The sequence below is a fragment of the Phycomyces blakesleeanus genome, assembly GCF_001638985.1.
Source record: "Phycomyces blakesleeanus NRRL 1555(-) unplaced genomic scaffold PHYBLscaffold_10, whole genome shotgun sequence".
In the NCBI taxonomy this organism is placed as follows: Eukaryota; Fungi; Mucoromycota; class Mucoromycetes; order Mucorales; family Phycomycetaceae; genus Phycomyces; species Phycomyces blakesleeanus.
Genome location: NW_017265143.1, coordinates 1,081,666 through 1,098,499, shown reverse-complemented (window position 1 = coordinate 1,098,499; position 16,834 = coordinate 1,081,666). Strand labels below are relative to the sequence as shown.

At 35.1% G+C, this 16,834-nt stretch overlaps 4 protein-coding genes across 4 annotated transcripts; 3 read left to right on the top strand and 1 right to left on the bottom strand.

The window, feature by feature from the left end:
* Positions 1–449: 449 nt before the first annotated feature.
* PHYBLDRAFT_145369 (hypothetical protein) lies at positions 450–1,841 on the bottom strand (the record flags this gene model as incomplete). Its single annotated transcript, XM_018431423.1, has 5 exons — positions 450–830; positions 913–1,038; positions 1,160–1,294; positions 1,419–1,585; positions 1,784–1,841. 5 exons carry the CDS (start codon positions 1,839–1,841, stop codon positions 450–452), a joined length of 867 nt encoding a protein of 288 aa, XP_018291942.1.
* A 1,679-nt stretch (positions 1,842–3,520) lies between these two features.
* Positions 3,521–4,973, top strand: PHYBLDRAFT_155379 (hypothetical protein; the record flags this gene model as incomplete). The annotated part of the gene is made up of 6 exons (XM_018433398.1): positions 3,521–3,658; positions 3,778–4,008; positions 4,140–4,238; positions 4,309–4,545; positions 4,600–4,758; positions 4,845–4,973. 6 exons carry the CDS (start codon positions 3,521–3,523, stop codon positions 4,971–4,973), a joined length of 993 nt encoding a protein of 330 aa, XP_018291941.1.
* A 2,722-nt stretch (positions 4,974–7,695) lies between these two features.
* On the top strand, positions 7,696–10,660 carry PHYBLDRAFT_181411 (GATA-type zinc finger transcription factor; the record flags this gene model as incomplete). Its single annotated transcript, XM_018438464.1, has 3 exons — positions 7,696–7,899; positions 8,384–9,489; positions 9,574–10,660. 3 exons carry the CDS (start codon positions 7,696–7,698, stop codon positions 10,175–10,177), a joined length of 1,914 nt encoding a protein of 637 aa, XP_018291940.1. The 3' UTR covers positions 10,178–10,660.
* A 2,189-nt stretch (positions 10,661–12,849) lies between these two features.
* On the top strand, positions 12,850–13,334 carry PHYBLDRAFT_145366 (hypothetical protein; the record flags this gene model as incomplete). The annotated part of the gene is made up of 3 exons (XM_018431422.1): positions 12,850–12,894; positions 12,971–13,115; positions 13,267–13,334. The coding sequence occupies 3 exons, from the start codon at positions 12,850–12,852 to the stop codon at positions 13,332–13,334; spliced, it is 258 nt and encodes an 85-aa protein (XP_018291939.1).
* Between the last annotated feature and the right edge of the window lie 3,500 nt (positions 13,335–16,834).

Genomic DNA, 16,834 nt, shown 5'->3' with positions numbered 1-16,834 from the left:
TTTTGAAATTGTGTACATGTATTTTCTCTCTTTAATATTAAAATCTCATAGTCATATCTAACCATTCTATTTTCTTGACTGGCCCTTTTTGTCTGTTTTTCTCGTATGCTTTTTTTTTATTTTGCTTATGAATTTTGTATTAATATAAATACATACATACAAAAGAAGAAGAAGAAGAAGGAAGAAGAAGGAAGAAGAAAATTGGCCTGTACATAAAAGAAAAGTAAAAGGAAATGGGGATAAAATTGAAGAAAGAAAGAAAGAAAGAAAGAAAGAAAGAAAAGGATAGCTAAATGTACGTTTTGGATTCTTGATTTTTGATGATGGTTATGTCTATTATACTCTTTCTCTTTTTCTCTTTTCTTCCTCTTCTTCTTCTTACTTAATAATAATAGTAATAATAGTAATAAATGCTTGTTTTGCTTTACTTTTTCTTTTCTTCTTTTTTTTTATTTTTTGTATTGCTTCTTGTCGGGGTTCTTCAAAAAGTATTCTCCACTTTCCAGCTGAAGATCGATCTTGGATGGCTGCTGGGGTGGTGGGAATGGTGTGTACTCCTTCTTCTTGATCTTTGACTTGTCGACCTTCTTTGTCTTGATGCTTCTCTTCTTGAACTGGGGCAAGAATCTATCCCAGGACTCCTCGGCAAGCTTAGGATCCTTGGCCAACTCACGCTTGATCATCAATTCCTTGATGTGATAGATAGGGTGAATGTTCTTCATACAATCCAACACAATACGGCGAATGTCCTTGAGACCCTTGTAAGGACCCATTACAGATACAGTGTTACCCTGAACCATCATATAACATCCAGTCAACAGTTCGACAGCCTATTTTGTTTTTGTTTTTGAATTGATTGATTAGTTCATTAATTATTATTATTATTTGAATATGTAATTCATAGTACTCTACCTTTAATGTTGATCCATTAGGACCAATAAGTCTCTGTCTTCTCTTGACAAATCGCTCTTTGTTACGAGTGACATTACCAATCTTGATGATGTCGCATGCAATATTATCGTTCATAACCTTGACAGCCTAACAAATCAATAAAAAAGAAAAAGAAAAAAAAGAGCTTAATACATAAATACATAACAAAAAAAAATTAAAGAAGCACACTATTTATCTTGTATAAATATTTTTGCATTTTTTTTTGTACCTGAGGGAAAGGAACACTTCTGGCCAGCAATTTAATCATATCTCTAGCCTTGAGAATGATATAGGGATCGTATGCCTTACGTGTTGTCTTGACTGTCATGCTACCTTCGACTAAATCCAAAACACATGAGATACCCTATAAATTATTATTATTATTATTGTCAGCATATAGTACATATCAACGATACAAAAAGAAATAGATTAGAATGAAGTTCAATATTGCTTTTCATTTATTCATTTATTTACTTTGTGATGCTTACATGCTTCTCGAGTGATTTTGTGACATGAGGCCAGACTTCTCGAAGATAGTTTTCTCTGTACTTTGGGAAAAGTGTGGCAAATGAAGATTCTTCCATAAAAGGTTGGGAAATGTCTTCTGGTTTGAATTCGTCAATCTTCCAGTGATCAATGTCATCGGTATCCCAAGCTATAAGCACAAGTTTACATGAGTCATTTGAATTGGAGAAGTAATTAATTCGGTTTGTACAACAAGAAGAAAACAAATTATCATTATATTATAATTATGATTACGAGTATTATTAATATTGTAGTATATAAAGCAAAGAAAGAACGAATGAATGAATGAATGAATGAATAAGCATTGGCTTTTTTTTTGGAATCCTACGTTTGTCCTTTCGGAATCGCTTGTTCGATGGTTTTTGTACTTCTGTTGATTCAGCCATGATCTTTATTTTTCGTTGAATGATAAAAAGATGGATTGAGTTTCTTAAATCTTTTTTCTTTCCTTTTTTTTTTTTATAAAAAAATTACTATAATGAATTATATTTTATATATATATATATAATAATATAATTTGTTCTGTGGCTTTTGTTGCGAATGAAAAATTGCAGTTTTTACACTTCAAATTCAGAAAATGTTGGTCTTTTTATTTTTGAACGAATCAAAAAATAAAATTCGCACAATTGGGGTGGACAGACTAAAAAATTCAGAAAAGCTCAAAAAATAATATTAGGGACCCTGATTGGCTAGTATTCGTCTATTACCAATTGAATTAAGAAAAATGTTATGCTTTTGGTGAATGAAGTGTGGCACAGTGCGAAAGGCCTACCAATGTCTGCAATGAAATATTTTTACCTGATGAAAGAGATGGTATTATGAGCACTTGATTTTATCCAATATCCATTCGAACAAAGCTTAAATTGTTCTTTTTTTTAAAAAAATAAAAAATAAAAAACTTGTTTATTTAGTAATATGATTTACATTTTTGAACCTTTTAGTCTGTCCACCCCAAGTTTTGTTGAGTAGTGTTTATTTCATGGTTCTTCTGTGCAATAAAGCCAAAAGAAAAGAACAGGCATTTAATATGCTTTTAAACAGATTTCTACTTTTGAAGTAGAGTATTTATTATAACACAGGATATATATTTGTATTTTTGTACGATCACAAAAAAGAAGAATTTTAAGTTTAATTGATCATCCACTCTGTGAGCACCTGTCAAAATGAGTATTATATATTAATCAAATATACGAACCTTTCTCAATCAGAGTATGTTGGTAGCTGGTCACTCTTTGCAATAAAGACAGTAATCTCTACATGGCTCTTATATACAACTCTTTACACAAACCTACTCAAAAGTACCATAATATTCTGATGTTCTAACCCAAATCCTCGGTTTTCTCAATCTGAAATCCAAAACAGACTGTTATAATAACGCTATATGAACCCAAGTAAGGCTCCTCAGACGGAGACATGCATCTATACTTAGCAGTGCCCTCAAAAAGTGCCTTTGTCAATGTGTCGGCCTCTTTAATCATATATTGACCAAGAGGATTTACAGACTTTGTAAGGTTTGTTATCACAGCGTGAAATACTGGTTATTTTATTCATTGCATATATGTAAGTTATAATTGTTCATTTTATTTTAATTGACCACCCTTTTTCTATTTCACTCTTTCTTAATATATATATATACATTTGCTCAAAAATTTCTGTGGAGATTACTAATGCAAATGACCTTTTCATTATTTGATAAATGTGGTGATAAATAAGTGCTTTACCTTTCCCTCCTACCCTCTAATAAGGATATTAATAATTGAAACAAAAAGAAAAAAATAAAAGGTTTTAAGACTATTATTATTTTTTAAAAAAAAATTGAGAAAAGATATCGGGGGATAAAAAAAAAGTAAGATGAAAAGGGAGAGAGAGAGAAAGAGAATTGAAGACAGTCTGTGTTTCTTAAGATTAAGAACAGTCCTGGACTGCACTTTGTTTTATTTTGTTGTTGCTATTATTTATCTATCACTCTCTTAATCAACCAAGAAAAAAACCAAACAAACCCCCCCTCTCCCAACTCACTCTAATTTAGCCTTACATTAACTACCAACAGAGAATAATAATAATAATGAGTATTTCCAAGACGACATTAAGACCAACGTTACAGCAATACATGCACACTGCTGTTCGACAATCACTCAATCGAGCAAACTACAGCACGTCTTCTGAATTATTGTCAATTGCTAATAAATACTGTTCTGATTCTGTCAGGTAAAAAAAAAAAGAAAATCCTTAGAGTTGAATTACAACCTTGAGTAATTAATTTTAATTTAATTTAAAATAAAAAAAAAGAGAGAGAGAGAGATAGTATTGGATTGCTAAAAGAAAAAGGAGGAGTGTAGACAAGGCGATTATGAAGCCTATTTGGCAGTCTCGTTCTTTCCGAGTCACTTGAGAGATACCCAACTTGCTATCCGTGCATTCAATGTCGAGATTGCGTCTATTCGTGAAAACGTCTCCAACCCAACTATTGGAAAGATGAGAATGCAATTCTGGAAAGATACTATTGATAATGTCTACAAAGTAAATAAGAGAGAAGCTAAAGGGATAAACTCAGTGTTTTGTGTGTGTTTTGTACATCTTTATTGTATACTTTATGTGCATTTATATTAATGACTGTTATATAAAACAATGCTCTCTCTTTTTTTTTCTTTTTTTGAAACATGATTGATTTGTGGTGATAATAGGGAAAACCTCCTCAGCAACCGATTGCTTTAGCCTTGGCTGAATCATTGAAGCATACCCAATTGTCCTCAATGTGGTTCAAGCGAATTATTACTGAAAGAGTAAATTAAATATACAAACACATCTACAGACACACAGAAATATATATATATATATTATTTATCTCTTTAGACAACCAACCTTGACGATCACCAATTCATGACAATTCAGGACATGGAGACCTATTCAGAGAACACGGCCACAAGTGTGCTGTATCTACAACTGGAGTCTCTTGGTCTAAGAGATGTTCAGGCTGACCATGCAATCAGCCATATGGGAAAAATGATGGGCATTACTACCTTTTTGAGATCGTTTCCTTTCCATTTGGGTCAAAAGAGATCTGTCCTTCCTGCACAGATAACTGCAAAGGTAAGTAACACGATAGAGTTTTTATACATCTCTTTACTTATTGTTATTTGTTAGTATGGTATCTCTCAAGAAGATCTGTTTCGTCAGGGCCAAGTCGAGGGTTTGGAAGATGCTATATTTGAAGTTGCCACTGCAGCCAATGATCAATTATTGACAGCCAGATCAATGCTCGAGACTGTGCCACAACAAGCATTTCCTGTGTTGCTTGCAGCAGTGAGTCACTTTTTTTATGTATTTTGTATTTTACTTTACGGCTTAAAATACATATGTTTATGGATATCTGATGGTTATTACTCTAGGTACCATATATAAAGTATCTTGAGAAACTTGAAAAGGCTAATTTCAATGTGTTTGATCCAAGTCTTCAACGTAAAGACTGGAAGTTGCCACTTTCTCTCTGGAATGCTTACAGAAAACACACCATTTAAAATATATAGATATATAGATATATAGTTATACAAGTAGTTGATAGAATATCTCTTTAAAGATGATAATGATAATAAAAGATATGGTACCATTTCTAGGTCTTTTTCTCACCTTCTTCTTATTATTTTTTATATATACATATTGTATATTGTGTATATTTGTATCCTGCTTTTATACTCAGGTGATAGATCGTCCCAATTCCTTTTATTTTATTTTGTAGCACCCATGCTTTCCCTTTGGGTTCCGTTCCGTCTTGTTGCCTTTATTTAAGAAATTCTGTAACAGCTGTAAGGTCAAATTACTGATAATAATTAGGTGCATTAATAATGCATATATACATCTTTTTGGTATCTATAATGATTTGTACCTTGAGACAAGAAACCTATACACAGTAAAACAGGGGGAGTACTATATTGGTTGTATCTATGTGATGAGTCTGTTACTCGAAATAATTAAGGTGTCAATATTCAATTCCGCCTATACGACATTTTCTTGTTTCCTTCTTCTGCTTCTTTTTATTATTATTAATTATTATATATATATATATTATGGAATCCGTGTCACAACTCTGCTAATTAAAAATAAAAAAGGAACAAAATGCCTTGGTGGTTTGATAGACATTTGAATAATGATTATTGACACTGCTTATTGTGGACAAGAATACAAAAGAAAAAATGATAATAATTTTGGCCTTTTAAGTGGGTAGCAGAATAGATTGTAATTGTCCTTGATTTTCTTATGTTGTTCCTGAATATACAAAATGAAATGCTGGTAACTCTGGATATGATGTAAGTCTAGGGAAAATCCCCCTTTTCCTTTTCCCTCTATCTCTCTATTGCTTTCATTAATTTATTCATTTAAATCTCCTATATAATGTTATATATAAATTGTGCTCAGAGATATGGACCTTCTGTCCCAAGTAAAAGGTATTATAGAATAGTGTCATTTCTTTTTTTGTAGAGATAAAATATCATCATAGTTTATGATCTGATATGAATTTTTGAAACACAGAGTATATACATATTATATTTTATTATATTAATATTGAAACGATCAATTGCATCAAGTTTAGCACCAAAGAAACCCAGAGAAATCCAAAGAAATCCAAAGAAATCCCTTTATATATTTTATTTTTTGTGCATAAATGACAACTTGAATAGTTGATATAAGAATAAAAACCTTTTTTTTTTTTGGTTCAAATAATTTCATCCAATCCAAATTTGCTACTATTTTCTCTTTCTTTTACCTCCACATATATTTCTTTATTAAGATATATTTATATACAGAAATTTTGATTTGATAGTATATTTTGGATCTGATATATCACTCTTGATATCTACTCTATTACTTGTGCTTAATATTAGATGTAAACATATATGATTTGGACTCGGAATGCCATGTGTGAAAGATGCTTAGCACGAGGTGTGTAACGATTCCTTTTGAGACAACCAGACCACAGACCTATAAAGCAAAGTGTGCTGCAAAGCGGAGATAAGCCAAAATAAAATAAAATAAAATAAAATAAAATATAGAAATAGAAATAAATGATTCCAGACATTTGAACAAATAAATAACTTGGACTCAAACAAAGTATCAAGTAGCAAATATCATTAGCAGTGACAATGGCAGTAGACTCTTCATTCTCTCTATCAAATATCTTTATCACTGTCACTGTCATCATTTAGGTCTTGTGGCGGAGTATATGAATCGTAAAGCTGGGTAGGTAAAGGGCCTTGTGGGTCCAGTCAAGAGAATATCTAAAAGCCAAAACTGAAAGGAAAGCGGAAGAGCACGAGATGAAATCAGGCAAAAAAAAAATAAAAAATAAAAAACTTGTTCCGAAAATCAAAGCCTCACTTATGAAGAAACATAGTGAAATAAGGGAATGGATCAAATTGTCATTGTGTGGTAATTTTATTTCATTTTGAATCAAAAATACTTTTTTTTTGTGGATGGAATCTTTCGAGTGAATCATTTGATTGGCTTGACCACCCTTCTATAAATCATACACTTCTTTATCTATTTCCCTTGACTGTAGTAAATATGTAAACATAGTAAATTTTCTTTTCTTTGACAAAATATTCCGCAGTGATATATTTATTATGTATTTATATGTGTTTTTTGGGTACATGACTTTTTCTTTTCTTTTGGGCTTAAGTTAAGCTCCATCCAAAAAAGGAACGCCTGAGTAACACCCCCAGCCCCTTCCCTCTTTCTATTTCTCCCCCCCTTTTTTGTATTTTATTTTTTTATTTCAAACCTTGGTTGGTTACCTTACCTTACCTTACCTTACCTTACTTTACTTTACCTTGCCTTGCCTTGCCTTGCTTTACTCTGCTTTACTCTGCTTTACTCTGCTTTACTTTACCTTGTCTGCCTGTCTATCTGTTTTGGTTAGTATTTCTTTGCCTATCTGCCTTGCTTTGCCTTGGTTGTTTGCTTTTGCGTTTTGGTGTTGCTTTGGCTTTGACTTTGGCTTTCTTTCTTTCTTTTTTTTTTTGGTCTATCCTCCGCAACTGTTGCCTTATTTTTTTTCCCTTCATTTGCTTAATATATTATATTCTTCTTCTTCTTCTTCTGCTTCTTCTTCTTCTTCTCTACCACCAATATTTCTTTCTTTTTTTCTTTTTTTTAATATTCAATTTTCTCTCTTTCTTTCTCTTGCTTATACATATATTAATTATATAATATTATATTATAATAATATATAGTATATCTACTTATATGAATAGCCCCCGTGTAATGACTTCCATTCAACCCTGTCCCCAAGCTCAAGTTTTACCTGCACTATCCGATCCTCAATATCTACCCTACCCACGTCTCTCTCCGCGTCAACCCATTCAAGAATCATATCCCAGCTCTGCCAATCTACCACTCGCCTACACCTATGCCTATCTATTAGGCTGCTCAAGACCGGATCCCGCTCTTGTAAGTTTGTATAGATTTTTATATTTCTAAATTCTTTATGCTTGTATATCTCGTGTCTTGTGCTGTCCTGTGCTGTCCTGTGACTTTGCACTCCGTTTCGTGTCTTGTCTTGTCTTGTCTTGGCTTGTATTGTCTTTACCTTCACTTGACTTGACTTGACTTGGCATGAAACAAATAAGCAAAAAAAAAGAGGAAAAAATAAGAAATGCCAAGAAAAATTGCCTATTTCTTTGTTTCTTCCTTGTTATTTTTTTTTTGCACTTTTAAAATGCACACAATGCAATACAGTACAGTACAAACACACATTTTACTACGTGGTCTATTTTGCTTTGTCCAAAAATATCAAACAAAAAAAAAGCCAAAAATTAAGAATTAAGAATTAAGGATATAATATAAAATAATATAAAATAATATAAAATAATATAAAATAATGGCCCATATCCTCAATTCTGGTTTTCTCATCTCCGCTCAATCGTCATTACAGCAGTACCACATTCCTCATTCGCCAGTGGTGGTGCCACTCCCTATCCACCATACCCTTGAAAACGCGACGATCACCTTTAACACCCACGAGCAGCAGTACCACAAAGAAGACCTCGTCAAAGACGTCTTTTTCTCACCCGCCATAGATCGAGACAACTCAGCTTCCGATCTCTGTTCTCCAAGCCTAAGCCTCGGTCTCGGTTTAGGGCTAGGTCTAGGTCTAGGTCTCAGTCTCAGTCTCAACCAAACCCCCCAAAACACACCATCATCTTTATCGTCCTCAGCATCCTCAGCATCCTCATCAGCATCATCGTTCTTTTCTTCATCCAGTGATAGCGAGTCGGATGGCGCAAGTGTCTCTTCGCCAACCGACTTTTCTCTTGACGACGGTGCAAATGACACCCTCTTTTTATTCTTTGCCAACGATGGTCTAGATTTCCAAGACCCACCTCCTTCTCCTTCAGTCTCTCCTTCCCCTTCTTCTGGTCACTCAGAGTCTTTTACAACTACCCTTATCAATACCACCACCACCACCACTAATCATAATGAAACCAAAGATGAGCTTGAAGACGAAGAAAAAGACAAAGAGGAAGATGAGGAGCATTTTCTTCATCCCAATCTCCTGGGCATGAAACGTCTTGGCACAACCTCAACGAGTAGAAGTAATGGGCGCGAACAGACCAAAAAACCACGAATGATGAACTGGCCAACCCCGACAATCCACCGTCACGATCACACAGACTACTTTGATGCATCTGCCGAAGAATCATCAGACGATGAAAATGAAGACGAAGAAAAGGGTGAAATGAAAGAGAATATCTGGTCACCAAGACAGCAGAACTTGATCAAATCCCCATCAACAACACCAGTACGATCCTTATTAATATTACAATCACCAAAACAAAATGGATACAAACATAAACAAGTCAAATGCTACAATGGAAATGACAGTGAAGAAGAAGAAGACTACAATTGTGGAGATACAATCAGATCCCCTACACTCTACCAGCAGCTTACAGAAGCAAATATTGACTGGTGTCGTTACTGCGGAACAACTGAAGGTGTAAACTGGCGTCCTGGGCCATGGGGAAAGAGAACGCTTTGCAAGTAAGTTATAACCAATATATGTACACAGAGATAGAGAGATAGAGAATAATAAACTAACCAATGTTTCTGTTTTCATGTTATCAGTAAACATGGGTGCGATTACAAGGGTTATGGATTCGCCTGCAAGTTGCCTCGATTGGATCTGACAGGCTTTGTAAAAGAATCCATCCATGATCGCGATCGTCCTGTCCTGCAGCTCTTCTGCACCGGGTGCCACCGCAAGGACTCGAGGGCTGGAAATCAGCTGGTGCGCTGCGAGGGATGCCCAAAAGCTTATCACCAGCACTGTTATCCTGACTCACACCTATTGACCGATGCAGTCGTTCAATCCGGTAATTGGTTCTGTGATCCATCATGTATTGAAAACGCACGACGAAAGAGGATTGTGGTAGAGTTGCCTCGAAAGCGTTTACCATTGATGTGCGCCCCAAAATCAGCCTCAGCCTCACCAGCACAATCATCACCATCAACAACATCATCATCAACATCATTGTCATTATCATTATCATCATTTTCAGGAGGAAGAGGAGTAAGAGGAGGAGCAGGAGGATTAAAAGGAACGTCACAATCTTCTTCTTCATCATCTTCATCATCATTTACTCCAAATAATTCTTCGGCTTTCTCAAATTCACAGACTGGTGGTGGTGATTCAACCACTCGCACTCGATCCCTCCGAGACACACGATAAAGCAGTCTGACAAGCAAAAAAAAAGATCAAGGGAAAGGAAGAGGAGAAACAGATGATATATGTATATATCATAGCATATCATATCATATCATATCATAATGGCAAACAAGAAGAGGATGACAAAAATTGGTTCCTTTTGACTTGAGACTTTTATTTTGATGGGAAGAAGTTGTATGTATATAGATAGACATTTACGCTTCTTCTGTTTTCATATGCACCATTGTATTCTTCTTCTTCTTTTTTGTTCTTGCTCTTCTGGCCTCTCTGTTTATTGTACGATACCAACCCTTATTTTAAATCTTCTTTTCTATATTTTCATTATTCTTTTTCAGTTATACTTCTTGTAGTTACTTTTCAATTTATTTCTCCTTTAAATACAACAAACAAATTTTCGGTTTTCATTGCATTTTATTTTATTTTATTTTATTTCATTTATTTATTTATTTTGGATTAAATACAAGTACAAATATATATATATATATTAATGATCAACTCTCTTTTATATACTCTTGCTAACTTGTTATAATTAAACAAAAAAATATATAATCAAATAACAAGGAGGAAATGCAGTGAAGTAGAATGGAGTGGAGGGGGTAAATGGCTTGATTTTGTGTATGTATGTATGTATAGAGCATCAACTGCAGGAGAATACAAAAAAAAACAGTTGACTAAAGCCTAATAGCATGATTCTCAAAGGGAGATTGTGTTGTCTTTAGAAAACAAAACAAAAAAAAACACGTATGCATACAAAATAAATCCAACGCTATACTCCTTTATTTTCCAGCCATTAGGTTTATATGCAATCCACAAATATATATGTATACAAACATTTTTGGGGGGAAGAAGAGAAGAGAAGAGGGGGTGTAGAGGTGAAATTAATAAAAACCCAAGAAAAATGACGGTGAGATAAATTACGGTAATAAAAATAATAAAAATAATAAAAGTAAAATGCAAATTTAGTAAAAGATTTTTGCAATATTTCCTGGGGCTCAAGGGTTGTTTTAAAGTTGTTTTGATGAAGCAACACTTTTCTTTTTCTCCTTTATTTTTATGTCCAAATTTCAATTCTTGACAATTGCCTTTTATTCTTTTACTACTGTAGATCAAAAAAAAAATTTCTTCAATATCAAACTACTATCATGTTTTCTACAACCAGTACAAAAATAATAGCAAAAAATAATAAAAAAAAACTTACCAAAAGAACAATCTCGGGCATTCCCCTGGCAATAACCAGACCGCAGGGATATTTATATTCTTCTGGAAATTGGCAATATTAGTATTGGTTTCACACGACAACCCTCCAGAATATCTTCTCTTGGCCCTATAATACCTACCCAAATAAATGACATGGATGAACTTTTCCAGAATTGTACAATCATATTACAATTGGTTAAGAATGTGTAGAAAGTTCAAAACAGCCACAGAATATATATATATATATTTCCAAAACAAAGCAAAAAAAAAAAACAATCGATATTCAGACTGTAAAAAAAAAAAAGAAGAAGAAAATGCTAGCAATGTTTTTTGCTTGGCAGCAAGGATATTGACTTTTTGGGCTTTGAAATCCATAAAGAATCTAACAAATCTTTCTATGCTCAAGTTCGATGCTTTGTTGACTCGAGGTGAATCGATTTTATATGAGTCTGGATCCATCAATTATGCCATTTATTACAGTACTAGCAGAAGTATTAAGACCTAATAAATCGATTCGGATACTTCTTGTCATTCTCCTTGTTCTTCTATTTTCTGTAAAAAATGTATCTTGTTTCTGTACTTGTAAATACTAGGGATTTCAATTTCAAAATTAAAAGGATATTGTCAATTTTCATTTTTAAATAAATAACTAATTGAAAACTTACTCTAATATATATCTATATATATGTGTGTGTGGGGGTGGTTACCAAGTTAAACAATTAAAATAAAAATAAATAAATAAATGGACAATTTAGTTTTGAACAATAAGAAATGAATATATATATATAAAAATATATAGTTTCCATGGTTATAAATTTAGATTTGTAAAAAAAAAAATTAAAAAAAAAATTAAAAAAAAAAAAAGTAAAATCCATGATTGTCGCGTGTCTCGGTGGTGCTTCAAATTTTAGCTCGTGGATGGTCTAAGCATTCTTGAAGAAGTATATATATATTCTTTGTACCGGCTTGCTTTTGCCTCAATTTTCTTTTTGTATGTGCGTTTGTGTGTGTGTGTAAATAATTAAAGAAATTCAAAGATGTTATTGAAAGCTTAAATCCAAAATACAGTATATATACATGTACTATATTTTAAGATTAAGATTGTTATTATCCGAAAAGTTACCTTGTGTGTATTTTCTTATTGTGCATGTATTAGAAAGTCCACGTTTAATTTTATTTATATTAATTCAAACTGTCAGTCAGTCAGTCAGTTGGTTGGTTGGTTGAGTAGATTTTACTGTCTTGTTTCTCTGGTGAAACCAAAGCAAGATAAAAAGTTAAAGGAGTATACTAATAATAATAATAGTAATAATTTGCTATTATTTATTCCATACTGATGAAAGCCCGTATTATTTACTGTATTCATACTCAGTACAACCTATAGATTATATTTTCTCACCCTCTTTTGTATTCTTCTTATTACTTATTTCAAATATTATTATTACTATTATATATATATATATATATATATACATCGAATGTCATCACCATTACGACCAAAGGTCATTGACCTTTACAAACAGGTAAAATAAATAACATCAGTAACATCAGTAACGACGGAATTGCTCATTACTCAATAAAAACACTCTCATTCTATAGCTCGTGTATCTCGGGCGAGAATACCCAGCTGGTTATGAGGATTTCTTTCGCCCTAGACTAAAGGCTGCTTTTATGAAGAAGAAAGACCTTAGAGATGAAGAAGATATCAAAAAGGCACTCTTGCACGGAGACTATATTATCAAAGGTATATATATACACATAAATATATAAAGATATTACTTGACTATACTTTTACTTTTATTTATTTGTTTAATATAAAATAAATATAATTGTACAGTGTTGTGTATGCGTATGTGTGGATATAGACTAACTCACTCGGTTTGTCATTTGAAAAGAGCTAGAAGCCATGTACTACCTCCGAAAATATCGTACCTTACGAAAACGCTATACAAATGAAGCCTAATCTAGCACTACAAATTATCCTTGCATGTGTCTCAGGGCCTTTAAAGTCGGTCGACCAGAAACTTGCAATAAACAAAATCAAAACCAAAATCATAATATTGTTACACAATCAGCATTTGATTCCAGGCACTATTTTATATATTTACTATATATTATTTTCTTAATAATATATATATATATTGTTCTTTTACTCTTTTGCTTTTCTTTTTTGTTTTTGCTCTTTTTCCGCTTCTTTTACTATTCTCTCCTTTTAATGTCATAGAAATTCTGGGTAGCAATGCAACCAAACTCTCGCATAGTCCCTCCTCCATCTAGAGACCCACCTACCCCACACAAACGCTCACTATCAGCCACCCCACCTCCCAATCTAATATTACAACCCTCAAAATCATCTAAAAAATTTCTTTCTCGATTCTTACCTCATCAACCAGCCGGACGCCAATCTCGAAAATCATCGTTCTCAACCGCCCCACCATCACCATTACCTTCTCCAACTTCATCCGTCTCACAAAACAACACAAAATCGTATACACGATCCACCCAATCACCACAGCAACAACCTCATCAGCAACAACAGCAATCACCACAACAACCTCATCAGCAACAACAATCACAGCAATTAAAGAAAACAGAACATATCTCTCCTCCTTCACGAACAAACTCTGCGATAACTGATCTAGAATATCAAAAGAAAGTATCCAAGCCATTGGATTATCGTTCTTCTTTTGATCCATCTGTCGGTAGACCATCATTAAAAAAGGTACAAACAAGCACACAAAAACACACAAACGTACACACACACGCCCAAAGAAGACCATTTTTCTTTCTTTCTATTATTTTCTTTGAGAGGGAACTCTCAGGGAAAATGGTACAGAAAGCCACCTTCTTCTAGCCCTAGTGTGACACTCAAACCCACGACAGTTTTCCCAATCTTTTGTTTTGTTTTGTTTTGTTTTTGCTTTTGTGCTATTCATTCTAGGCTTCTCAAAAAGGCACCATCAAAGGATTCGGTAAACTATTCAAGAAGCTCGGCATTGTAAGACACTCTTTCTTTCTTTTATTTCTTTATTTTCATATATGAATATAGATAGGTATAGATCTCTGTCTGTTTGTTCGTGTGGTTGTACAAGGATATTGAACATTATTGGAACATTGTTTCTATTCTTTTATTTTTCAAAGAAAAGAAATTCACGGCTTATTTAAACAATTACTATTATATACCTCACTTGTAGTCTTCCGAAGATCCTTTATCAACCGACAATATACCTCATGTTAGACCTATACCAACAAATGACAAATCATCCCGCCGTCGTAATCACCCTTATAACATCCCACTTGCTCCGCCACCAACGCAGGAAAACATCAGGCGTGCACAAGATTCAGCTCGTTTCCGGACAGAGACATTCCTGGGAAATCTGCCAGATGAATTCCTTGCCCAACCACTTCGCCAACGTACCCTGAGTGATACGGCCGGTCGGAATCCAAGACCACTCCCATCATTAACCCCCAAATCCACGCTATCTGTAGACTCTACCCGTCTCAATGAAGCAAAACTTATGAAACAGCATCGGTACGCACTGTCTTCTACTACACTAGATAGTATGACTAGACAACCGCCATTGCCACCATTACCACTACCATTACCAGCACTAGTATCAGCATCAATTTCAGTGCCAGTATCGATACCAGTGTCAGCAGCAGCAGCACAACCACCTGTTCGTCCTCCACGTACCCATAGACCAATCGCGCCAATTACCTTACCACCAAAGCCAGTTGTCGAAATTTCAACCTTAACCTCAATCTCAACAGCAACAGCAACAGCTGCTGGGTTTGAGAGTTTAGCGACACAGAAAAAGCAAATAGAAAACAATGCAGCAAAAGAATACTCTTCTTCGACCTGCCCTCAAGAAGACCAGCCATCACCTTCTTCATGGTCTAACCGATCTATCGGAAAGTCTTCAGGATCATACTCCTTCTATAGTACCTTTGGTGCCGACTCTTCAACCCATTCGCTCGACAGCATCGAAAATTCTCAGCCATTAGACACAGCACTTCAACATTTTATAAGCGACCCAATAGATCCAGACCATCTATCCAATTCAAACCTCCACCTCACTTTCAATACCACCAGTAGCAGTGAAAACGGCCTTAATGGTGAAAAAGACGTTTCTGATACAAGTAGCATTGACTCATTTAATACAGTAGAGTCTGCACTAGAGACTGAGAATCACCATATGGACGTGATTTGTGAGGAATCTAGCTTACACGATTGTGGTAGTCAAGATGATAGTGATACCAGTACAGACACCGAAAATGACGATGACGACGAATTATTTTTGAATGCTGTTGATACACTTGAAGGGGAAGAACGACCAGCTGCAAAAACACCAAAATTGTCAAATCGACTGAGTGGTGGCCATTTTGGTAGTGCAGGTGGATTGATTCTCAGCACCGCACCCGTTGTTGTCCCACCAGTCCCTGCTCTTCCTACCCATCAAAAGAGAAAGAGTCAGCCACCACCCGAAGACATTGCTCAAGCCATGCTGGAGTGGAAGCGACTAAGTGACGGTGGAGTGCCCAAACGCATGAGCACCACAATAGCATCAGGATCAACGGCGGTAACAAATCCAGGTCTGTCGCTGTTTGAATTGGCTATTCGGGTGGACGATCCCAAAGCCAAGGAAGAAAGCGAAGAGGAACTTTCAGGGATTGACAAACAAACATTGAGAAAACAGGCAGTAGATGCCTTGGAAGGTGTGAAAGTAGCTGCGTCTAGATCTGCAGGTTCTGGTACTGATGCAGGTGTAGGTTTATGTACAGCAACAGGCACAGGTACAGGCACAAATACAGGCACAAGTACAGGCACAGGCACAGACACAGACACGAGCGCAGGCGCAGGCGCAGGCTCACGACCTTGTTGCTCACCTTCTCGTCCTCCTCTTCCTCCACCTTCTGCCCCTTTGCCACCTGTGCCAACTCTTCCCCTAGTTGTACACCCTTACCACCGACCGACCAACTCGATCAGCTCTTTGTCTGAAATGATCTCAAAAGCACTCGACTCGGCTTGGTCAGAAACAGCGCCTGAAATGGTACAAGTCCGCGACCCACGATTGTCAAGCCAAGACAATGCTGCCAGCGACGATCAACCCAGTCGGCCGTCTGTTCAACTGACAGAAACAGTCGTTTATGTCACTAAAAATCCTCAAGAAGCCGCAAAGTGGCTATGGGCCGAAATAGATGAGTTTGTGCCTCGTGAACGAGTAGCCGAATGGCTTGGGCAGCGGGAAACTCTTCATGTTGAGACACTGGTTGTTTACATGGATTACTTTTACTTTGCTGGCATGAGACTTGACAGTGCTTTCAGGTAACAAAAAAAAACAAACCAAACCAAAACAAAACAAAATACCATCTCTTTCTCTCTCTTTGAAAGGTTTTCTTCTTCTTCTTATTCTGCATGTGCATGTTACTGAATTTTCTGTGCATATTTTTTACTATTGTTCT